Source organism: Perognathus longimembris, chromosome 26 (assembly GCF_023159225.1).
Source record: "Perognathus longimembris pacificus isolate PPM17 chromosome 26, ASM2315922v1, whole genome shotgun sequence".
Classification (NCBI taxonomy): Eukaryota; Metazoa; Chordata; class Mammalia; order Rodentia; family Heteromyidae; genus Perognathus; species Perognathus longimembris.
The window spans coordinates 2,987,990-3,012,636 of NC_063186.1; the positions used below are offsets into that span (position 1 = coordinate 2,987,990).

At 62.4% G+C, this 24,647-nt stretch overlaps 1 protein-coding gene across 1 annotated transcript in view; it reads right to left on the reverse strand.

Moving 5' to 3' along the window:
- Positions 1–24,647, reverse strand: part of Clstn2 (calsyntenin 2) — a 309,384-nt gene that overhangs the window by 8,696 nt on the left and 276,041 nt on the right. Inside the window, 6 exon segments of the mRNA XM_048334920.1 lie at positions 1,438–1,655; positions 3,288–3,436; positions 5,621–5,787; positions 7,546–7,708; positions 21,057–21,178; positions 22,608–22,856. Coding sequence (XP_048190877.1) covers positions 1,438–1,655; positions 3,288–3,436; positions 5,621–5,787; positions 7,546–7,708; positions 21,057–21,178; positions 22,608–22,856 — 1,068 coding nt within the window.

The window sequence follows — 24,647 nt, forward strand, 5'->3', positions numbered from 1 at the left end:
CGGGCAGGTGGACGGGTGGACGGGCAGGTGGACGGGTGGACGGGCAGGTGGATGGGTGGACGGGCAGGTGGATGGGCAGGTGGACGGGTGGACGGGCAGGTGGACGGGTGGACGGGCAGGTGGACGGGTGGACGGGCAGGTGGATGGGCAGGTGGACGGGTGGACGGGCAGGTGGACGGGTGGACGGGCAGGTGGACGGGTGGACGGGCAGGTGGACGGGTGGACGGGCAGGTGGACGGGTGGACGGGCAGGTGGACGGGTGGACGGGCAGGTGGACGGGTGGACGGGCAGGTGGACGGGTGGACGGGCAGGTGGACGGGTGGATGGGCAGGTGGATGGGTGGACGGGCAGGTGGATGGGTGGATGGGCAGGTGGACGGGTGGACGGGCAGGTGGATGGGTGGACGGGTGGATGGGCAGGTGGATGGGTGGATGGGCAGGTGGATGGGTGGATGGGCAGGTGGATGGGCAGGTGGACGGGTGGATGGGCAGGTGGATGGGTGGACGGGTGGATGGGCAGGTGGATGGGTGGATGGGCAGGTGGATGGGTGGATGGGCAGGTGGATGGGCAGGTGGACGGGTGGACGGGCAGGTGGATGGGTGGATGGGCAGGTGGATGGGCAGGTGGATGGGTGGACGGGCAGGTGGATGGGTGGATGGGCAGGTGGATGGGTGGACGGGCAGGTGGATGGGTGGATGGGCAGGTGGATGGGTGGATGGGCAGGTGGACGGGTGGATGGGCAGGTGGACGGGTGGATGGGCAGGTGGATGGGTGGATGGGCAGGTGGATGGGCAGGTGGACGGGTGGATGGGCAGGTGGATGGGTGGATGGGCAGGTGGATGGGCAGGTGGACGGGTGGATGGGCAGGTGGATGGGTGGATGGGCAGGTGGATGGGCAGGTGGACGGGTGGATGGGCAGGTGGATGGGCAGGTGGACGGGTGGATGGGCAGGTGGATGGGTGGATGGGCAGGTGGACGGGTGGATGGGCAGGTGGATGGGAAGGTGGACGGGTGGACGGGCAGGTGGATGGGTGGATGGCCGGGTGGACGGGTGGCCGGGCCGGGCCGGCTGCTTCTCCCTGCGTGGCCAGCCTGCGGGGGGCAGAGGCGACCGTCCTGGGTTCTGGGCGGTAACCACTGAGGTCAGCCTGACACACTGTGGCCTGTGACAAGGAGTCCACCGCGTGTGGACGGGCGAGGACGCGCACCATGTGTATGTGCCAGGGAGGGCGCCCCTCGAGCGCGGTGAGGATCGTTACAGACCTGACCTCCCCGTGCGCGCGCCGTGGAGGGGGACGTGGAGCGGAAGCAGCCGGCTCTGACGGGTCTCGGAGACCACGCGGCCTTCGGTGGGCAAGCCCGCACCCGGGTCCCCCCTCGGCCTCGCGCGCCGGCGACAGGGCCGGCAGCACCCGGGGCCCCGCCCGGCGTCTGTACCTGCCGCCTTGGCGTCCGCCGAGGGCTCGGCTCTGGCGAGGGTGCTCACGATCCTGATGTCGGGGAACAGGGCCACCCCGCTGGCGCTCTGGAACTGGGCGGCGGGCCTCCAGAAGCGGCCTGTGCCCCGCAGGGTGATCTGGGGCTCCACGGCCTGCAGGACCATCACGTAGGCGTCCACGTCGGGGACGTCGATGCACACGTCCTCCCCAAAGCACCTGGGAGACACGCGAGGGGGGCCGTCAGGAGGCGGGGCCGCGGGGGGCGGGAAGGACGGCCCGGGAGGAAGGGGGGGAGGAACGGGGGGAGGAAGGGGGGGAGGAAGGGGGGCTTCCACGGGAGCCACGGCAGCCGTCAGGGCTTCCGCGATGCTCTAGCACAGTCACCGACGGCCACGTTCACTAGGTCGCCGCGGTGACGGGCGTCAGGATGGGGAGCAAATTGTTGTCTGGCTGGCTGGTGGTGGCCACGCGCTCGGCGCACCGTCCCCTCGCTGAGGGGACCCCGCAGTGCTCCCCTCCCAGACACGGGGGCTGCCGCCGTGACTCCTCCTGCACAGAGGCGGCTGGGGTGGTGGTGGACGGCCAGGACCGAGCCGAGGGCGTGGGGAGGAGGTGGGGGGCCCTCCCTCCAGGCCCGGGAGGCTCCCGCCCGGCCGGTCCTCTGCACAGCCGTTCACGGCCGTGCCACCACCACCTGAGACGCTTCCTGTCGCCTCTGCCCCTGCCCCTCGCCCGGCCTCGGGGCGCCCCTTCTCTGCCCCAGTGGGGGGCTGGTGCCGAGGTGCCTGCAACAGGGCACACCCCTTCTCTGCTCCCTGGGGTGGAGCCGCCTCTCCCCCTCCACCCCTTTCTGAGCCCCTTTCCCGCCTGGGGTGCCCAGTGGCACATTTTCTCCTGGGGACCGTGGGACGGCAAGCGGTCTGCCCCGCCAGCGAGCGGGGCCCAGAGCTGGGGGCCGGGGGAGCAGGCCTGTGGTCTTGGGGTGGCCGGGGTGGGGGGGAGCAGGCCTGTGGTCTCGGGGGTGGGCTGGGGGGAGTGGGGAGCAGGCCTGTGGTCTCGGGGGCGGGCTGGGCCGGGGAGCAGGCCTGTGGTCTCGGGGGCGGGCTGGGCCGGGGAGCAGGCCTGTGGTCTCAGGGGGCGGGCTGGGCTGGGGGGGGAGTGGGGAGCAGGCCTGTGGTCGTGGGGGTGGGCGAGGGGGGGGAGTGGGGAGCAGGCCTGTGGTCGTGGGGGTGGGTGGGGGGAGTGGGGAGCAGGCCTGTGGTCGTGGGGGTGGGTGGGGGGAGTGGGGAGCAGGCCTGTGGTCGTGGGGGTGGGTGGGGGGAGTGGGAAGCAGGCCTGTGGTCGCGGGGGTGGGCGGGGGGGAGTGGGGAGCAGGCCTGTGGTCTTGGGGGCGGGCTGGGCCGGGGAGCAGGCCTGTGGTCTCAGGGGGCGGGCTGGGCTGGGGGGGGGAAGTGGGGAGCAGGCCTGTGGTCGTGGGGGTGGGCGGGGGGGGAGTGGGGAGCAGGCCTGTGGTCGTGGGGGTGGGCGGGGGGGGAGTGGGGAGCAGGCCTGTGGTCACGGGGGTGGGCGGGGGGGGAGTGGGGAGCAGGCCTGTGGTCTCGGGGGCGGGCTGGGGGGGGAGCAGGCCTGTGGTCTCGGGGGCGGGGGGGAGCAGGCCCGTGGTCTCGGGGGCGGGCTGGGTGTGGGGGGGAGCAGGCCCGTGGTCTCGGGGGCGGGGGGGAGCAGGCCCGTGGTCTCGGGGGCGGGGGGGGGGGAGCAGGCCCGTGGTCTCGGGGGCGGGCTGGGTGTGGGGGGGAGCAGGCCCGTGGTCTCGGGGCGGCGGGGCCGGGCCGCGGGCCGCGCACTCACTGGACTTTGGAGGAGAGGCGCAGGCGCCGCACGCCGGCGGTGGGGAAGGGCCGGGAGTTGATGTAGGAGAGCTTCTGCAGGGCGCGGCGGACATGGCCAAGGTCGTCGCCTTCCATCACCAGCACCGACTGCGAGGGGTTGAAGTGGTACTGGAAGGCAGACAGGGCGGTCAGCGGGGGTGGGGCGTGTGGGAAGTCGGGGTGCAGAGGACGCGCCTCTCAGCCCCTCTGGAGGGCTGGCGGGGCGGGCGGGGGGCGGGCGCAGCACGGGGCCGCCCGCGGGCAAGCGCACCCCGGCCCCGCCGCCAGCGCTCCCGAGGCCCAGAGGAGGCCCTGGGCTCAGCCGGCAGCGCGCGTGTGCGCGCGTGTGTGTGCGCGTGTGTGTGCACGTGTGCGTGCGTGTGCGTGTGCGCGTGTGTGTGCGTGTGCGTGCGTCGGGCTGCGCCGCGCGGCTGGTCCGCCGTCCGCGCCTCTCAACTCCTTCCATCTTCCCCTCGGCCCTCCCCGCAGAGCGAATGCCTTGACCCCACGTGCCAGCGTCCCGTTCACCCGCTGAGCCTCCCATCCCGGAAGCCGCACCTGACCCCCGGCGCCCACCACGGGGACCCCGCCCCCCCCAAACGCCCCAAGCCTGGCTACGAGTGTCCACTCGGTCCCTGAGGTCCCCAGGACAGGACGCCGGGAACGCCCAGAACCGGAGATGTCATCTGTGCATATACATAGACTACATTGTTACATATTATCTATCTAATACAAAATGTGAATTAGAAATAGTATCTAATGCATGCCTTATGTATTAGATAGATAATATATAAGATAGTACGTGTTGAATCTGTTAATGTTAGAGACACAATATGTAAGATATTACATGTCCAATATATTACATGTCTAATATGTATTAGGGATGCAATATCGCTATCCCATGTGTAATATAAATATGTGATAGTACATGCAGAATACATTAGATGTATATTACATGGGTAATCATGTACTAGAAATATAGAAGATACATGTAATACATCATATTAGCTGCACTATAGAGAATATTACATATGTAATATATCATGTATTACATGGGTGAAATTAGAAGTGCGATTTAGTTATTACATTTGTAATAGGCATTACATTAGAGGTAAAATATGTCAGTTTTTAGAGGTGCAATAATTTAGGTTTATTTTTTGCCACCTGGGGCTTCAGGGCCTGAGTGATGTCCCTGGTTCCTTTTTGCTCAAGGCTAGCACTCTGCCACTTGAGCCACAGCGCCACTTCTGGCCATTTTCTGTATATGTGGTGCTGGGGAATTGAACCCAGGGCTTCATATATATGAGGCGAGCTCTCTTCGCCACTAGGCCATATTCCCAGTCCTAGTTATTACATATGTAATATGTCATGTATCACACCAGAGGTGCAATAATTTTTTTGTACTACGTTAGAGGCACAGTATGTCAGTTATTGGAAGTGCAATAATTTAGTTATTACATATGTAATATACCATGCATTACATGGGTAAATATTAAGAGATACAATAAATATGTTATTCATGGGTAAGACATTGTATACATGGGGTAAAATATATGTTATTACATGGGCAATATAATGTAGAAATACATTTCTATTGCATGTATAACATCTTGTATTAGATATGCAATACAGAAGGTATTGCATGTGTTTTATGCATTATATACAATGCAGACCATTTATGTCTGATATGTATTATACATGTAATATGTCTTATATGTCTGATTGTAATAGGCATATATTAGACATTAAACAATATTACATTGTCTATTATATGTGTACTAATATAAGTTACATATATTACATATTTTGGCAAATATAGACATAATATAGTAGACATATATACGCTGTTATGCATCTAGTGTAACGTATTATATAATGCATGAGTACTAGTACGTATAATGTGTACAATACTGTTTTGTACATTTTGTGTTCTATACAATGTAAAATATATGTATGATGGGCTGTCTGCTATGTGACTCGATGTCATAATCTATACACTTGTATTTTCGCACACGCAGAGTCCTCATTCGTCTCTCTTTAAGGATGAATCTCTGGGGTGTCACTGCAGGCTACTTTGGTCCTTTAGGTGACCAGAGCAAAGGACCAATCTACAGACAGTCGCCGGTGGCAGCTTCCGAGGTGCCGGCGGGGCGTCTGCCGACTCTGGTGCGCTGCACTTAGGCCCAAGGACTTGATCTGTGCCGCCATCTCTGGTTTCGGGAGATGGCGGCAGAGTCCACGCTGGAAATCACCGTCACCCCCCACCCGCCCCCCAGTGGCAGGCAGGCCTGGAGGGGGCGGCCCCTGCCTTACCTTTATTCCTTGCCCGAGGCTCTCCAAGGAGTTGATGTCCAGCCCTTCTTTGCAGGCCTGAAGGCAGGAAGTCACCTTCTGGCTCTCCATCTTGCCAGGGCGGATGGTGAGGCTGGCCAGGCTGCCGTGGAAGAACTGGGCAAACCGTGGCTTGGCCACCTCCCCCCCTGGGGGAGAACGCAGCGGGTTACTGGCCTCGTGGGCTTGGGTGGGAACCGCGGGGCAGAGGCCGCGCTGACCCGGGGGAGGAAAACCAACCCTGCCCCAGTCCACGCGGGGGCTGCCCCTGCCCTGCCTGCCCCAGTCCACGCGGGGGCTGCCCCTACCCTGCCTGCCCCAGTCCACGCGGGGGCTGCCCCTGCCCTGCCCCGGTCCACGCGGGGGCTGCCCCTGCCCTGGGGCCTTCCACATGGGAGCAGCTGGCACAGCCAGACAGCCCGCCTCTGCACGACTGGCTGAGGGTGCGGGGCGTGGGGTGCGGGGCGCGGAGGCCGGGCGGGCCTGGCTGTGTCTGGGCCCGGCAAGGCGGTGGAAGCGCTGCCAGCCCCCGAGGGCACGCGGGCTCCCCGCAGGGCGCCCTTCCCCGGCTCCCCTGCCTCTGCACGGCTGATTTCCAGCAAGCAACACGAGGGCGCCCTCTGCCGCCCCGCAAGGCCCCGCCCAGGCCTCAGGCCAGGCCGTCCCCGCCCCCGTCCCAGCCCTGGGCTCGCAGCCGGCTGCTCCCGGGGCCGGGCTCCTTGCTCCCCGCCTCCGCTGGAGTGTGGGTCCCCCCTCGGGTCCCCTCGGGTCCCCTCGGGCCCCCTGGGCCCCGGTGGAGCCTGCCGAGCGCCGAGCTCCCGCGTGGCTTCCGCCCCGGGCGGCTCCGAGCTCGCCCACGCGCCTCCTCCCACACCCTGAGTGTTCAGGCCAGGCGCACGGCGGTTCTTCCCCCTCCCCCGAGCCCCCCGGTCCCTAAGGCTCACGGAGGCGCTGCCCCCCCCCAGCGTGCCGCCCCCGTGGCTCCGTGGCGCGTGGTCTGCAGGTGGCCACCGTGTGTCTGGTGGCCACGCTGGCTCCACCGTCAGCATGCGGGGTCTTGGGCGAGTCGCTCCCGACTCTGTGGTGAACCCCACTTCCCAAGCTGGGGCCTCCTGCGAGCCCCCCCCCCCCACGCCCCTGTGGGCTCCCGCCTTGCACAACGCTGCGGTTCAGCAGCAGGGTTGTGAACGCACTACTCGTTCCGATGGACGGTCCTGGGGGGGGGGGGTGGGGGGTGGGGCTCTCCCCGAGGTGGGGCTCTCCCCCCCCCCCCGGCACTTTGCACACGCTGCCTCGTTTATCGCCCCACAGCACTTGGCCCCCTGCCCGGCCCCCTCCACAGCTGTCTGCCGGGCTGAGAGCTGCGTGGGGCCGCGGCGCGTGGTTGGTGGCTTCTCGCGGCTGCCCCGCGCCGTCACCCAGGACGCCCATCGCACCGGGGCCCGCGCACCGCAAACGCAGCAGCTGGGGGGCGGCGTCGCCTTTGGCAAAAGGCCTGCTGCTGGTGACGGTGACGAGGGGGGCGGGGGAGGGCTGCGGGGGGGGGGGCGCCCTCGCGAACGCAGTTTCACGCACGGGCGGGCCTCCGTCCCGAGCAACGCAAATGCCGGCCCCGCCTGAGTCCTCGCTCTCCCTCGTTCCCCATTTCACTCGTGGCCGCCCTCGTGGGACGCGGAGACGAAGCCGAGTCTGTCACGGGGGCCCCTCCCCCGGGAGGCCGCGCGCCCCGGGGTTCTAGGGCGCCCCGCCCCGCGCTTCTTTCTCTGAGCTGCGTTTCGCCGGGGAGCGCGCACGGCCGCACGGTTTCCTGCCGGCTCCACCGGCGCACCGGCTGTTTCTCGGCTGCGTTGGTGCCCGGAGCAGGGAGGACCCCGCCCCCCCTCGCCCCCCCCCCGGCCCCCGCTCACCTTGCCAACAGGCGCCGACGGTGAGCTGCATGGCGATGTGGGACGGGTGGATGGGCCAGTCGTTGGTCACCAGGTACGGCTCGTACGTCGCCCCGTCCATGTAGAGGGTGACCACGGGAAACTCCACGCTGATGACGTAGTAGTGCCACTCTCTGTCACAAATCTAACGGAAGGGAAGAGAAGCAACGCTCGCTGCTGGGTACGCACCGCGACACCCAGTGGCCTTTCAGAAACATGAAAGGGGGAGAAGACATTTCTGGTTTGACGATTTTTCTGGCAAACACCCGGGGAGGATGACGGGTGACACAGGCCGACGTCATGGAAGCTCGCTGCCGAACAGGGTGAGGAGAGCCACCCCAAGAACCCCACGGGGGCCCCCCCGCGGATACAAAAAACCTGCAGGTGCTTTCGCCTTTATGGGGAACAATACGGATTCTCCACCCTCGTGCACACCTCAGATCATCTCTACGCCTAACGCCAAACACAACGCAAACGCAGCGTAAATCACTGCCGGGCTCCATTACTGAGGGAATAACGACAAGGAGAACACCCGTTCTCGTTCAGCACAGGTATAATTTCCTTCTTGAAATCACTGTGACCGTGGCCGAGGGACCCCCCGGCCGGCCTGCAGGGGTGGGGGCTGGTGCGCTCGCTGCGGGCAGATGATTCTGGTCACATATCCATCAGCTGTCTAGGCTGGCGAACTCTTGATGGACAGGCGGGGGTGCAGGTTTGACTCTCTTGGAATAAAGCTCCGTTTTTCAGTGGCAGAGGAAATTCGGTTGGGGCCTCCCCCGCTCTTAGGTTTGGGGATGGATGGGGCTTTAAAAAAAATGGTCAGATGGAAAGTGGAAACAAAGGGACTGAGCTCTCCCACGTGGATCCCGCCCGAGGCTGGGCGGGCGACGCGTGTGCTCGGGGTGGAGAGGAGACCGGGAAACACGGGGGGGCGGCCGGCCGGAGCAGCGCCCCCCCCCCCGCGGCCCCAAGGGCTCCCCGGAGTCGGGCTGGGGTCCCCCAGCACCCCGCGGAGCCGGCCTCTGGCCCAAGGCCCCCACCGTCCGCGGCAGGGGAGATGGACGCGTTCTGCACGAAGGGGACCCCGAGGTGAGCACATCGAAGCCGCCCTCCCCCCCGCATCCGCCCTTCCCCCCGCATCCACGTCTCGTGAACAGACAACACCAACAGGGAGGCCACGCCATCTCCTCCCTTTCATTCAGGAACAAGGAAAACCTTTTCCTTAATAGCCTTTCTATATTGTCCTGTTTCATGTCTCAGAAAATGACTCCTCTTGAAGCCCATTAGCCTGATGAATATCTTCGGGGACTTTGGAAGCTAAGTGGGAGGAGTCCAGAGTCCTCACACAGCCAGTGAGAAGCCCTGACTCAGTTTACACATCTGTCTACGCAGTGTCTGGGGTCAGGCTCTGCAGCGAGGGAGGGGTGGCCCCGGGGTGGGTACAAAGGAAGAGCCCAGGGATGACGGGGCAGTGGGGAGCTGTGTGTGTGTGGGGGGGTGAGCGAAGCCCCCCAGCCCCAAGAGGAACCGTGGGGTTTACAAGTGGGGTGCCCAGGAGAAGCGGCAACCCGGGGCGGGGGCGGGCTCTGGCGAGGAGGAGAGCCGGCGAGCCGGGCGAGGCCCTGACCCGTTGGCGCCCTGTGGCGAGCCGAGCCTGAGGCGGGGGTGCGTGCTCCGGTGAGCCACGCGGGTTCCGCAGCTAGGGTTCCGGAAGCGTGCGTCTGTGGTCAGGCCGAGGCCCCGCGGGCCCTCTGGGCCTCCGCGCCCCCTGGGTCTGAGCGTGTGACACACCCCAGCCGGGGGCCTCCCTCCCCACGCGTGCGGCCTCTGTGCTCACGCTCACCTCCCGCTGTCCGCGCCACGCCTTCTTCCTCTCCCAGGCCTCAGGGCTGCTCCTGAGCCTGCGGGGCCCGGGGCCCGCACTCTGCCACCCTCAACGCGGAGGCCGGCCACCCCCGAGGGCTCTCGGAGGACATGTTTAGAGGAATGGATGACAGCGCAGCTGGCGTCGCTCGTGTCTCAGGGCTGGGGAACAAGCCTCCCGTGGACAACTCGAACCCTGAGCCCGCCGCCCGCGCCTCCCCAGGACGCTCACGGGCCTGGAGTGGAATCGGGCGAAGCCCTTCCCCCTTGAAACGCGCGGCGTGGGCCGGGAGAGGGGCTCCCCCGGGCACGTGGCCGCTCCGGGGCGGAGGGCTGTGTTCAACGCGCTCGTGTGCGCACGCACGCACGCACGCACGCACGCACGCACAGGAGCTGTGCACAGAGCCTCCCGGGTCTTGATTTCTGGAATCCGGTGGCTGGGGGGGGGTGGTGAGGGGGCTCCCGGCCGTCGGGAGCCGTCCGTGAGACACGGCGTGAGCACCTCCCGTGGTTCCACAGCGGCTTCGGGGTCCCTGGGGCCCCTGGGGGGTCCGTGTCCTTGGGGAGGTCAGCTTGAATTTGAAAAGAGGGGGGCCCAGGCCCCGCGCCAGCACCCACTCGGCGCTGACTTCCTGTGGGCCGAGTGGGGGGGGAGGGGGGCGGTGCTAACTTCATCTGGGGACCCGCGCCCCGCTCCCGCTCTGGTGGGCACCACCAGGGCACGATTCTTCCCGGAGAGAGGTAAGCGCTGCGCGTTGTGTGTCTCTCCACGCAGCCCACGCAGCCGGCACGCGGCTCGGCAGGAGAGGCTGAGAGTCCCAAGTCAGGAAGAGAAGCCACGGGGGAGAAGGCGCGGGGGGGGGGGGGGGGGGGAGAAGGCGCGGGGCGGGGGGGGGGAAGTCCGGTCCGGTCTGTCTGGGCCACCGCGGGTCTTGAGGTCCCCGGGGCAGGTAGGGTCTGGTGGCGGCCTTCAGCCCCAGCCGGCGTGGGGGGGCGTCGAGGCGAGGCAGTAGCAGCCCGTCCGGTGGGCAGGGCGGGACCTCCCCCCTCCCCCCCACAGCAGGGGCGATGCTGGGGGCGGGATCCGGCCCCACAGACGGGATGGGGCGGACACAGCTTCCCCTTTCTGCTCTCACAGGAGACGCCATGCGGGAAGGCACGTTCTTCTCTGATTCTGAGTTCATCACCGCCACGGTCCTGGGCTCCCTCCCCCTTCTGGAAGGAAGCCATCCGTCTCTGCGGCAGGCCTGGCTTGGGCGGGGGGCGCAGCCCCAGGGCTCCCAGCCGCCTCTCCGCCTTGTGGTAACCGGTGCCGGGCTCCTGGCTTTCCGGCTGCCCGCGGTCGTGGAGGGGCAGAGCTTCTTTCCTGTGTGGAGTTTGAGTGCAAATCTCTCTGCGGGACCTCAGACGGGAGCCGCTGTGATGGAAACGCCATGTCCCCAGCTCTCTCTAGTCCCCTCCTCACAATGGCTGTAAGGTCCTAACCCCTTCGGACGTGGCGGGAAGTTCAGGGCACCGCTAGCCCGGGCAGGCGGTGCGGGGAGCCGCAGCCAGTCCGCTGCTCCTTCCCCACGGCGTCCGCGCTTGGAAGAGTCACAGCCTGACCGTGGGGCCAGGTGACCCTCCGGGCCCCCCTCCCCCCGCGTTTTGTCACCGCACAGTAGTATCATGGAGTCCCTGCAAGAACAGAGCGGGTGTTTTCCTCTGTTTCTCTGGCGTGAGCTCCGTGCTTCCGGGCAGGTGCCGGTGTCTGCGTGTCTGCCCGAAGCCAGCTGGCTGTGCGTGGCCGCCGCTGCAGCCGCAAGACGCGTGGGCTCGGCCCTGCACGCGGATGACTCTCCCACCCCGAATCACAACCCGGATTTAACTGAACACACTTTGCAAGCGTCCTTCCGGGCCGCTTTGTCGGACGCTCATCGTGCTGACTCGAATGTGGTTTCTGCTGAAGCCTCTGAATGGCAGATCACATTTCCACGGCGAGGACGGCGGGAGGTGCAGGCGCGGGAGGGAAGGGGGTAATTAAAGGCCACGGAGGTAAACCCAGCACGGGGCACGGCGGGGAGCCGGCGCGAGGCGGCCATGTTCGCACGCTCCTTTTTATTTCCTTCGGCTGATTAAACCGAAGGTCTTGGTTGTAAATGAGAACTTTGTTCTCTTGAAATATTAATCTATGTCGCAAGGATTGTCTTTTTTGTTTTTGAAAGGTAGTTTACAATCGATGGTGGCAATTCAAATGGAGACCGTCCGGAGCCGGCCGAGGGGAGGAAGGTTCGCCCGAGTCTGGAACGTTCCTTGCCTGCTGGGAGGTCCCGGCCGCCGGTGTGGGGGGAGGGGGCGGTCTCCTCACCCAGCCCGTGCTGACTGGGCGTGTGCTGTGGAGGGGGCGGCTTTGGTCCCGGGGAGGGAGCAGGGCGATGGACAGGCGCGGAGAGCCCGCGCTCAGGAACAGACCGACGCCTTCCACACAGCGCGAGGCGAGGCCTTCGCCCGCTCGGTGAGCGTCACCGGACACCCGCCCCTCTCCTCTGAGTGCGGCTGGAGTCTTCCGTGGCCACGCGGGCGCGCACGCTCCGTGGGACACGCCACGCGGGCCGCGTCTGCTGGGTCCCCGTGGGCTGGTGGGAGAGGGTTTTCAAAGATGGCTGCAGTCTGAGCAGCAGTCCAGGGGGCTTCCCGTTGCTCAGTCTGGGTCTCCTCTTCACTTCCTCCTTCGCGTTGAGCTGTTCTGGTGGTGGCTGCCTGCGATCCCTCACTGTGGATCTAAAGCACTTTTTCCCAGATGTCTCTCGTGCCCGAGCCCCTCGGAAGCTCCGGGGGGTGCTGGCTTTGTTGATGGCGCCCTCCGTCTCCAGAGCAGGGCCTGCCGGGGACGCGGCTCTCAGGGGAAGCACTGGGGACAGCACACGAGCAAATTCATCTCTCCTGTTACTTTCGTACCCCGCTCCCCCCTCTAAATCAACTCATTTTTGCTAATTTCCTTAAGTATGAGCTCATGTTGTCTCATGCGAGTTACAGATGTTCTCATAGTCTTGAAAATTCTTTAACTCATAATGTTCTTAAAATCGGTAACGTTTTCCTCATGCCATGAACATTCTTAAAAAGCCCGCTCATGTATTTCTAATATCTTCCCCATAACGTTCGGGTTGGATACACTGATAGCTTCCGAGTTAAGTGAACTGTTTCCCTTGGGATGTGGTAGCCAGGATCAGTTCCAGTGTAAGCAAGCTCAGGCCTGGGGCGGGGGGGGGAGGGATGGGGAGGTGATCCCAGGGATCCAGGAAGCCTATCTAGGCCAGGTGATGGCGTTGCCACCCTAGGACCGGCTGTGGGGCTGTGTGGCGAGAGTGGGCTTCCTGTTAGTGAAAGGTGCTCAGTCACAGAACCCACGGTGATGCCGGTGCTCGAGCGCGGTCCCCAGGTCCTCCCAAGGGACCCGGGAGTGCAGCCAGGTGACAGAATTCTCTGTGGCACGGCCCCCGGGCTGGGTCCCTGCCGCTGCTAGCGCTGGCTGCGATGTTCAGGAATAGGAGTCCGACTCCGGGGGGGAAGGGGTCCTCTCTCCACAGGACCGAGGGAGCTGCGAGTCTGTGTCCTCCTCCTCCTCTCCCTTCCCTTCCCTTTTCCTTCCTTTTGCTTTTCCCTTTTCTCAGTTCTTCTTTCTCCGCGCTTCGCCGATGATTACACGCCATAAAATCCATTCCTTCTAAGTGTATAATTCAATGGGTTTTAGCAAATTTGTAGAACAGCGCAAACACGACCACGAGAGCCAACATTTCTACCATCAAACCGTGCCCATCCTCGCTCGCGGTTGACCTCCCCCGGAGGCCGGTCTCCTGCTCCCGGGGTCACCGGCGTGGGCGTCTCGGGAGGAGGACGTACACGGCGCCAGGCCTTGGCTCTTTCTCACGGCTTCTTTCCGAGGTCTGCCTGTGTTAAATGAACACGTCTCCCTTCTTGTTGCTGAAAACTGTCACGTGCGGGTGTTTCAAATACACATTGCTTCCCTAAAGCTTTCTAGTCTCAGTCTTCCTCAGGTGATACCTGCCCGTGTACATCTCGGTCCCAGTGTTTGGAAACCGTGGTGCACAAGATGAGATTGTGCCGTTTACTTTAAAGAAACATTAAGATACATTTATCAAACATATATTTGCGCTAGGAACTGTGCTAGAGAAGAAAGAAGTGAATAAGATGTGGCTTCCTCAGTGTGGTGAAGGCTACGAACCAGTGAGCAAATAACTGTAATAAAGGGTGGAAGAGGAGATAATAGAGGCCTTCCCGGCCCCTTCCCCCGCAGAGGCGAAGTCAATTCTCTCTTGCAGAGAGAGGGTAATAGAGAGCCAGGGTGGTGACCCCGAGGGAGGTCTTGGGATGAGCCGGCAATGGGCTGGTCAGGTGGTGGAAATGACTGTCCCCTCCCCGACACACTGTGCTTTCTTCTTCCGAGCCGCAGAGAACAGGTGCAGGCAGACAGGGTTGCGCAGCCGGCCTCGGCTATTGGGACTGGCGTGGCAGTGAACCATCTCTGTGAGCTTCTGCACAGATGAACGAGTGAAGAATGATGGGGGGGCTGGGAATACGGCCTAGTGGCAAGAGCGCTCACCTCCTACACATGAAGCCCTGGGTTCGATTCCCCAGCACCACATATACAGAAAACGGCCAGAAGGGGCGCTGTGACTCAGGTGGCAGAGTGCTGGCCTTGAGTGGGAAGAAGCCAGGGACAGTGCTCAGGCCCTGAGTCCAAGGCCCAGGACTGGCCAACAACAACAACAACAAAAGAACAATGGGAAAGGTGTGGATACCCAATTAGGCCCAGCTATGAAAATCTCAACAAGAATTTCCCTCTTCTCCCTCCACGCCATGTGTTAGTAATTGTTTGCTGCTCTTAGACCCAAGCCCACAAGGAGTTAACACCCTCAGAAGGGCTGTTTGTCTTTTGACTCCTACTATTGCCTCAAGAAAGCTACCATCTTCTAAGTAAGCAAGGAACGCCATGGCTGCTTCATAATGAGCCTTGCTTCCTTCTAAACATGTACTGATTGTCAAGGTGATGGAGGAGGTTCATTATTTAGAGGCATAATTAAAGGGCACTTCCTTTAGCTAAACTAATGAGCATAAGTGCGGCAATATTTGCATGTTTAGACCTTAAGGATGGAAACGGGGGGGGGGGGGGAAGGGGAGTGGGAGAAGGTAGAACAAATGAGCCTCACGGCCGGGGACCCCAGGGTCTTTCCTGGGGCTCTTGTCTTGGGGGATCAGCAATGGTCTCATCAGAACACCAAGGCTTGCAAGCAGGGGGCACTGACTGCCCCATGGGGGAGGGGGTGCTTCGGGGGAAGGGCAAGCATTTCAGAGTCTGTGGTGTCAGACAGCTTTCCGATACTGTGACAAAATGCCTGGGAGCAGCAACTGAAAACCGGAGAGGTTTAAAGTGGGCCGGAACCACGGTCTTGAGCTGGGGGAGAAGAAGAGCACGGCGTCTTGAGACCCCAGGAGGGGCTGTGGCAGAAGAGGCTGCTCCCCTCATGCAGCGGGGGCGAAGGACCTAAGCTACACCCTTCAAAGGCACACGTCCGGGCGCCGGCTGCCCCCCTCCAGGCCCCGTCTCCTCAACAGTCCAGTGGACTCGCCGGTCGGCAGAGCGACAGCCTCGTGAGCCAATCCCGGTCCCCCGCCCGCCAGCTGCCCAGCCGGCCTTCAGCGCCTGCGTCTGCGGGGGCTATTCTCCGATTCCAGCCGTAACAGAACCTGCCGCTCACACCTAACCTGGCCAGCTTTGGCTTGCAGGGGAGACTCTGTCAAGAGAAAGGGGCTTTTCCAAGTGTGCGTTAGCCTCTCCAGACTCAAACACAGTGCGCTTGGGATCTTTCTTGAAGGCGGAGCCTCCATTTCTCATCGAGTGGCCGCGGGGCAGGCAGGACACCTCAGACTACAAGAAAAATCTGGCTCAGAGAGGAAAGAAAGGGCAGAAATCTGCCCCTTGGGGGTCCTTGAGACAGGAGGCGGGTGGGGGGACAGGCGTGGTAAGGAGCCAGGGGGAAGCACTGCCCGGGGTGCACCGGCCCCCTTCCTCCTCCCTCCCGAGGCTGCGCTTCCCGGGCGCGGCTCTGGGGGGCGCTGGGGCTCCGGCGCCCCATCTTGGTGTGCAGAGGGGTCTATGGGTCTGTTTGGAAAGCCGGGTCGGGTTTCACGTCGGTGGAGTGCCAAGGGCTGCGATGTGGCTTTCACTGATGGGGCCGGGGCTTCCCCAAGGTCCACGGGACAACCGTGACTGCAAACGCTGCATCAGAACAACCCCGACTGACGCGACCGCCTGGTGCTGGAGGCCACGGGTCTGAACGGAGTCTCACTGGACTAAGATCAAGGTGTCCACGAGGACACATCCCTCGCGGAGGGCAGACTCCTCCCCTCCTCACGTTCCTAGAGGCGGGGCCCCGCCGCTCCGCGCAAGACTCCACGTCACACCGTGCCACGCGGGACCTCTGCGTCCATCCCCGCGGCCCCCCCACCCCGAAGAAGGACCCACGAACCTTGGGACCTGAAAGTGACCCCGTAGGCAACGTGCTCACGGGTTTCGGGGATCAGGAGGTGGGAAGCTTGGGGGGGGCCTCTGGGGACCCCCAGGTACGCGGGGGAGGGGAGGGGCCGCTGCGCGGGGACCGGGGTGTCGGGAAGTGTGTTTCACCACCGACGGGCTGCCGCGGCATCGTCCCTCAGAGGAAGCAGAGCTCAGGGGCACACGCGCGTGCGGGCACCCACGTGGGCGGAGGGCAGACCGCCTACCGGGCAGGACGCGCGTCAGCAAACCGTAACGACACCACGAGACCACAGAAGCCACCGTTCCCTGCCCCCCGGACCCCGAAGCCCTGTCGGAAACGGAAGGAAAGCCGGTGCTGGTGGCTCACACCCGCCATCGTCCGAGCTACGCCGGAGGCGGCGCTCTGAGGATCACGGTGGGGAACCCGTCCACGAGCCGCTTCATCTCCGATTCATCGCCCCAAGGTTGGGGGCGGAGCCGTGGCTCACGGGGCAGAGCAGAGAACCCGCCCGCATCCGTCTCGATGGCGCGTACAAGTGTCAGGCGCCAGTTCAGAGGTCACCGGGATAGACAGTGGACTCAGCACAACCCTGCGGGTTGATGCCTTTGAAAAAGCCACTGGGACTTCTCCGCCAATGAGGAAGAAGAGGCGTCGCCCCGCCTCCCTTCCGTGCAGGACACCCCTTCTAGGAGGAGGGGGCCTCACTGACGGCAGTGAACGGGGAATGAATGGACGCGGAGGGGGGATGGCGAGACTGTCCTCGAGGAAACCTGGCTGGAGTAGCCAAGAGTTAGTCTTTAACAGCGAAATTAGAGTGCTGACAATGCCCAATTATTTCGCTCATTAAGATGACTGGCCTGGGCTGGACTGACCGCTCTCTAATTAACTTCTCGGCACTTGGCTATAATAATGATTGAACTAACCTATTTGACTCCCAGTGTGGCTGAATGAGCAGATCCAAGAAAACCGGCTCTGCCGTCCTTCCAACGCTCGCTCTTCTCCACGAGGAACGGATCCGGTCATCTTTATCTTCTTCCGGGAGCTTCATCATCCCGCCTTAAGCAGGAAGGAACTGGCAGGCCAAGGTTTTGGCCCGAGACCAGGATGTTCCCATCTCGGCTCTGCAGAGCCGGGCCTGGCACCAGATCTCTTCTTTAGGCAGGAAGAGGAAGACTACGGTCAACACAGGGTGGGGGGGTGGTGGATGATACCCGTCCCTTCCTTCTAGACATGGCAAGGGCTAACTGGGGACCAGACGTGCCCCCCCTCCCCGGGGAGCTGGGGGTTCGGAGAGAATGAGAAGCATTCATGAGGAGTGTCACTTAAGAAGATCCAAACTTCCCCAACAAATCCATCAACGTGTTGGTTTTCTTACGACAAAATAATCATTTTTCTCAGTAATCTCGAGCCAGTGACTTACAGGATAAAGGTACGCTGCGGAATATTTGAGGAGGCCTAATGACAAACATGTTTTTGCAATGCAGGATCTTATTGTTGCTGGTCCTGGGGCTTGAGCTCAGGCCCTGTCCCCCAGCCCTCTGTGGCCAAGGCTCGTGCGACACTAGGAGCCACGGCGCTACTTCCACCTTTTCCTGAGTAGTTTATCAGAGAAAAGGGTCTCAGCACGGACTTTTCTGCTGCTTCCGTGGAGCGCGCTGGGTGGCCAGAGGCATTTCCGGGACGTAGCCGGCAGCGGCGTCGCCCACGGTGGGTACGCGGGGGGGGGGGGGGCGGGAGGGGGGCTGAGGGCGCCGGGGCACTGGGTCCACCTCCTGACCCGAGCCACCTCTCCCCTCCCTCGTGCCCGCTCCTGTACTGAGCGAGCTCCCTGGGCGGGGCACGGTGCTCCTGCCCTCCGGCCGCCTCGTGCCGGGGTCCTGGCGCTTACCCAGCGTCTCCCCCGCGTCCCCGGGCCTGCGCCTGGCGGGACCGGCCCCCGCCATGGAGCTCCCCAATCCATTCAGATGTCCTGCGCAGATGTTCTACCACCCCGACTACACGGGACTGTAAACTCTGTGACTCACGCTCAGGGAACCTTCCAGAAAGCAGATGCTCCTATTTCGGCTACGGATCCTGGGTTCTCAGCACAGAGCCCGGCCCATGATTGGTATCCGAATAAACCGCGGAATAAAGGAAGAGGGTCCATCTGGCATGGCAACAGATACGCTGCTTCTGGAAACTTCCACGCTGGGTCAGGAGTTTCGTTACGACACAATACTGAGCACTGAAATGACAGCAGCTTAAATCCTTCCTTGCGAAGGCCAGCTGCAGACCCACTGGTGGCAAATCCAGCTGGGTCTCTGAATTAAGTTATCAAGATCAAACACCAGCACTGTCTGAGATCCAGAGAGCGAAACGGGACAGAGCGTTAGAATTTTAAATTGCTCGGTCGAACGGATCCAAAGGTCAGTGACTCACCGGGAGGTTTGGAAAAGGATCTTAGGGTTTTTCCTCCCCGGCTCCCCCCTTCCGCACGCCGTCGCGCCCTTCTTTTGATGTCTGCATCCATTCGCCTCCGCGCACCGCGCACCCAGTGAGCGCGTGCTCAGGGCCGCAAGCACCGAAGGGGCGGAGCGGTGCTCAGGCCAAAGAGAGCAGACAGGAGAAAGGGGAAACCGAGGTACAGCCAGGAGAGAGTTCTGCGTGGGATCTGCGGCATCCTGGGGGAGGGGAGCCGTGCCAGGGCGACTCCCCCGGGGAGGAAGCTTCACAAGACGCGCTCACTCCGAGTGATTGGCAAGCAGCTTCCGGAAGGTTCTTTCTGCCCAGGTTTCAGAAAGGCGGGTCTGCGGGCTGGTCTACCAGGATGACTGGGGTGTGTGGCACGCGCGTCCCAGTCGGCGTGGGTCGTGTGTGCCGGGCCCGGGCTCACTGTGGCTTCAGCAGGGGCTCCTGGTCACCCGTCTCCAGATGGTCAGTAACGAGTTCCTGTGCGTGATTTCCACAGCACAAAAATGGTACGCTCTGACTCACTTCCTCACAAGGGTGGCATCTGGGGACATGAAATCCCATTCTATTCGGGGACAGACCCTTTAGGAAGCAGCAGAGATTAAACGAGGTCGTGGGAGGGGGTTCCTCGTATGGAGAGAACTGTCCACCTCCGCCGGGCAGACAGCGTGCGAAGCGGGTTTTCCGTGAGCCGGGAGGACACCTAGCCCCCTTAACTGTGGGGAAATAAAATGTCTACCATTTTAGGCTGCTCAGGCTGGGTTTAAATTTTTTTTTTAAAAATAGTTTTTATGCCAGCCTGCCCAGACAAAGATGAAGAAGGTAGAGCTGAACAAGGAGAAGACGAGACGGTTTGGAAGGGTTTCCTCAGAATGAATACCAGGAGACTGGGCCTCGGTGTCTCGTGGGGGTGAGACTAAGGGGAGGACAGGGTGGAGGAAGGATGGGAAATGGAGCCCCGTGAATCGAGGGGATGGGGCGGGGCTGGGAGAGATGGGGTGACACCGATCAAGACGCATTGCACTCCCAAACTGACGTGTTGAACTGAAACCCCTTCGTACAAGTACTCGAAGAAAATAAACGATAAAGCTAATGAATATAACGAGTAAAGAGTAGGATCGATCTGCATTACACTGGTAATTCTGATCTCTTAAAAACGTCAAAGACGGGGCTGGGGATATGGCCTAGTGGCAAGAGTGCCTGCCTCGGATACACGAGGCCCTAGGTTCGATTCCCCAGCACCACATATACAGAAAACGGCCAGAAGCGGCGCTGTGGCTCAAGTGGCAGAGTGCTAGTCTTGAGCGGGAAGAAGCCAGGGACAGTGCTCAGGCCCTGAGTCCAAGGCCCAGGACTGGCCAAAAAAAAAAAAAGTCAAAGACTCTGTACCCGAAGATGCGTTCCATTTTACATGTGCGCAGGACGCAGGACGCAATGCTAGGAAGGGCGGGGACCGATGACACCTCGGGCCTGTCGCCGAGCCTGGGCCTCAGTGGGCCTGCTGGGGGTGGGGGGAGGGGGGGTCTCCCGCAGGCCGGAGCCTGCCTGACACAGAGTGGCTCCGACGGAAGAGCCACAGGGCCGGCGCAGTCGGAGAGGCGTCCAGTGAACCCCTCCGCCTTCGCTTCAGTTCACTCCTTTAGGAACAGATTTCACTCTTGCTGGATTCTGAAATAGATTTGTCTATACAACCAGAATCCCTTCCGTGCCTATTTTTAATCTCAGACTCCGCAACTTCATTTGCCTGTACCCGCGCTTCTCCATCCCCAATCAGAAAACGCCGCGGGGTGTCTATAATTATCGCTACCAGTATGGCAATGCGCGTGTTTAAAAAAAAATACCCTCACAATATGGAATTTATTTTAATTCCCTTCAATTTGTATTATATATTTTAAAACATCCCATAAAAGCCATCTGGTACTTTAGGACATTGCTGTGAAGAACCGTATAAATAATGTCAAGGTTTCCCCATTCCGACAAGACTCAGCCTTCCCCACGCAAGAGGACCTGCAGACGACACATCCGCATGCCATCTTTCTCCAATTCTGGGATCTGGCGGGGTGGGGTTTTGTGGAGTGGCTAGACAGCGGCCACCGGATCTCCCAAACACTCTTCCCCTTGATTTCTGTTACACTTTGAATGAGGTCTTTGTTTGACCACGGAAACGAAACGACCACGGAACGAAAGGGAGGAGCGATCGCCTGCATCTCAGCGTGAATTAGTCCTCCTTGAAATCAACACCTCAAGGGTGTGGGCTTCAAAGCCCTCGGGTCCCTGTTCTCTACTTCCTGTTGCTGAGAGCAAGCTGCGCCATCACCCACGGGAGGTAGCAGAGCCCTAGAAGGGAGACCCGGACCACTGACAACACGGAGATGCGCTAGCGACACCCCCGGGAGGCCTCCCTCCCCACCAGCTCAGCACACCGCCAGCGGACGAGATGCATGCTAGCAGGCCAACCGGCCCGGGGCGTCCGAAGTCTGGCCTTCTTCTCTCCCAGTGGCCTTGAGGCGAGTGTCTACCTTCACTTTCGGAAGCTGAGAGCCTCCCAGAGCTGATTTCTTTGAAAGCGGCGATTCCTGGCGGTACCTACCCCCCCCCCCCCCCCCCCGCCATCACGGCCGGGGCGCGCATGCCCGAGAGCCTTACCTGATCCAGCTTCCAGTGGAACTCCGCGGGGCGGAAGGTGTCGGCCTGGTCGAAGTCCTTCCGCAAGAGGAGCACGAGGCGGCAGTTGTGCACGTACAGGGCGTAGTGATGGCGGTTCATCTCTGGAAAGCACAAGGAGGCCTTCGGGGGTGAGAGGAAGTCCTGGGCGGGCCGGCCGCGGCCGTGACACGGCAAGCGGCTCCCCTGGCTTTACTTACAATTGGTTCTGGTGAATGTTCTAGAACATACATGGCAGAACTCACCGACATGGAAGGAGAAGCCCTGGGAGCCCACCGCGAAACGTTTCCCAGAGGCCAGCTGGGTTCTGGACGCCAGCCCGGCTCCCTTCACATCGGCCTCTCTGAGTCTCAGGGTTACCGCATCGGACATGACAGGGTGACCACAGGGTACACCTCTTTTGTCCAGCTCACCTCGGTTTAGAGGCGTGAGCGTACGTGTAGCTTCTGGGAGGAGGGGGCAATTGATTTCCCAGCATTATAGATGGAAATCTGGGGTTGTCCACGGCGATGAGTAACGGGGCCCCTCCCCCGACACACTGCACCCATCGATGGCCGTTTTCTCCTCCGATAGGAACACTTCCTTTCTTGCTTGGGACGTAAGTCATGATGGACCCAGCCCCCGGGCCACGGATTGGCAGGAGAGGAGCTGTTCTGTCTGCCAGTGTCAGAGACCTCACAATTGACTGTGTCGCTGCTCAGGGAGCAGTCTGTGAGCCCGAGGCACAGGCCTCCCGCGGGGGGCGTGCTCGCGGGAAGGGCAGGGCCTTGGAGTCACGCAGGCGTGGGTGGAGCCTGTGGGCACTGGGAGAGTCATTTTCCCTCCTGGAGTCTGCCAGACTGTGTGTCTGTCCTAATACAGGCTAAGGCCGGAGGGGGAGAACACTATCATGCCTATTTTATAGACCAGGAAAATGAGGCAGAGAGGCCACACGACTGAACCGAGTCACGCGGCTGACCAGGAGCTTTTTCTGGCGTGCCAGCACGGTCCCTTCGCTTTTTCACTCAAGCTAAGTGCTCTAAAACGTGAGCCACAGTGTCCATTTCTGACTTTTTGGTGGTTTATCGGAAATAAAGAGTTTCACAGACTTTCCTGCCCAGGCTGGCTTCCACCCTCCGCCCTCAGATCTCAGCCTCCCGAGTCGCTGGCGTGGCCTTGTGTCGTGAGCTGCGGGCGCCTGTCCTAACGGAGCGTCCTTAGCCACCGGGCCGGGACCCGCTGTGCCCTGGCTTAGAAACTGGAAACGTCCCGCAACTGTTTGGTCTCACTCTTAACCGAAGTGACTTTCAAATCACTCAGTCTGATTCAAAAAGAAGGGCATCTGGCGGTCTTGGCATAATATGTTCGGGGTGGGACGTGGCTGAAGTGAGGATGAGAACGAGGTCCTCGCCTCTGGCCCCCCCCCCCAGCAGCCCCGGGGTATTCTTGGGGGACACGCCCACCTTGGTCCGCACCCTGGGGTCTGGCGCTGCGGGCGGGCCACTGGATGGGGGCGGGGCCAGGCGGGGGGGGGGGGGGCGGGGACGGACTCACCGGTCTTGTCCGAGTTGCAGAGGATGGTCTCCTTCTCGGCCCGCACGCCCGTGCCGGGGCCGTGCTGCATCCACATGGTGATGGTGAACTGGTCCGTCAGGTTCTTGGGCACCACCCCGTCGGGGATCTTGGCGCCCTGCCGGCCGTCGAACCGGAAGATCATCTCCCCGCTGTCCACTAGCAGTCCGGCTGTCCAGTTGGTGGCGGCGCTGGGGGAGGGCAAGAGGTCGATGATGCCGGAGGAGGCTCCTGGGGGGGGGGGGTGGGGGGGAGACAGAGGCCTGCGGGGTCACCGTCGGAGGCGGGTTCCTGGGCCGGGAGGCACCACGCAGCCCTCCTGTTCAGGGAGGCCTGCCTGCCCCTCCACCCCAGCCCGGCAACCTGGGGAAATGAGGGTCCGACCCCACGTGGCCTGCAAACTGCTTCCGTCCGCTTGAGGAGCCATGGGCAACTTGGGAGACGCAAAGTGATAGACACGGTAAGGCGGGGGAAAGGTGCCCGGCGAGGGTCGCGGGCTGAGAAGCCCGGTGGCTTCTGCTGGCGACAGGAAGCCGGGCTCTGGCTCACACGGGGGCCATGCCGCACCCCTGGGAGCGAGCGCCCACCTTTTGGTGAGGACTGTGCAGCCCCGGGGCTAACTGGTTAGGAGCCTCCCCAAACGGGCTTGGGGAGAGGAGTGGGGAGCAAGCACTAGTGCGAGCTAGAAGGAGACACGAGAGAAGGTTCTAGAAGAGTCCCATCCCATGTAGATCTTCTTGTAAATGTCTTCTGTGGGTACAGTGGAGATTTCACAGTTTGATTATCATCTGCTCTGTTTTATTAGGATGGCGGTCGATTTCCCTGGGAGCCTTTCTGGGGCAGGAAGCAGATGCCGCTGCTGGACGAAGGACCTGGCGTGCTCCTCCTCTGTGCCGAGCGCACACGGGATGCCCAGGCGCGGCGAGCCCTGGGCCGCGACCCGCGAGGACGTCAGCCCATCGCCAACAGCCCCAGCCCCAACACCCGCGCGCCTTCTGCAAACGTGGAAACTGAGGCGCGGGGACGGGAGGCAACTGGACGGAGACCGCCACGCCGTGCAGCCAGCTAGAGCCGGGCGTGGCCGTCAGACACACTGGCGTTGTCCCGTCTGCTACACGGGCCACCCCGCTGACCTGCCAAGCACAGCCCGGTTCCGTGGGCCCCCCGCCGCCCACAGAGAGGCCACGGATGACCACATGCACCCTGACAAGGCCGTGGATGGGGGGGCCCTTGTCTTCCCTGGGCCAGGCGAGGGGAAGGGCGGGCCTTGCCCCCTCCCCCCCCCACCCCCGGCCCGCCAGTGTTGCCTGGCAGAGAGCGCGGGGCTGCACTTAACCAGGAGATCTCAATAAACGCTAACAGACTCGACCGGCTGCCTCTGGCTTCCGGGTCTTCTCCCCCCCGGGGGGGCGCGGAGGGGAGACGCGGGACGCCCCGCTGCTGGACACGGCGCGGCACCATCGCGCACCAGGCCGCGCGGCGGCCTCCGCGCTGCTCCCTGGAGAGGCCAGACCCCGGGAACTCGCGCAGAACCGGGGTGCGCACACGGCAGCGGTGACTCGAGCCCGAGGGGAGGTCTGGCTTCAGGTCTGTGGGGTGCAGCCTACCGGGAGGGGGAAACTGCCCTACAGCGGCCGGCGGACGCGGGCCGGGGGGACGGGGCCCGCTTCCGGCTGTGCTGCAGCAGGTGATGGCCGCTGTCTGAACGTGGCTTTTGGGGCTGTTTGCGTTCTGCTATGGACAGAGACCTCGGCACCTCAAAGTGCTCTCTGGGTGACCAACAGAGGACAGGGGATGATATGTGGGGGGAGTTTCAGGGACGAAACCAGCACGATGAAGGAACAGGGCTCCTTCTGGAGCGTGCACGGAGCCAGGCGTGGTGTTGAAAGCCTGCAGTGCTGCCTGCCTGGGAGACGGGAGGTTGGGAGGATTGCGATTTGAGGCCAGCTGGAGCGAACGTGAACAAGCGTACCTTCCCCACCACTGAGAAGCCGGCTGCGGCGGCGTCCCTCCCTTATCCCA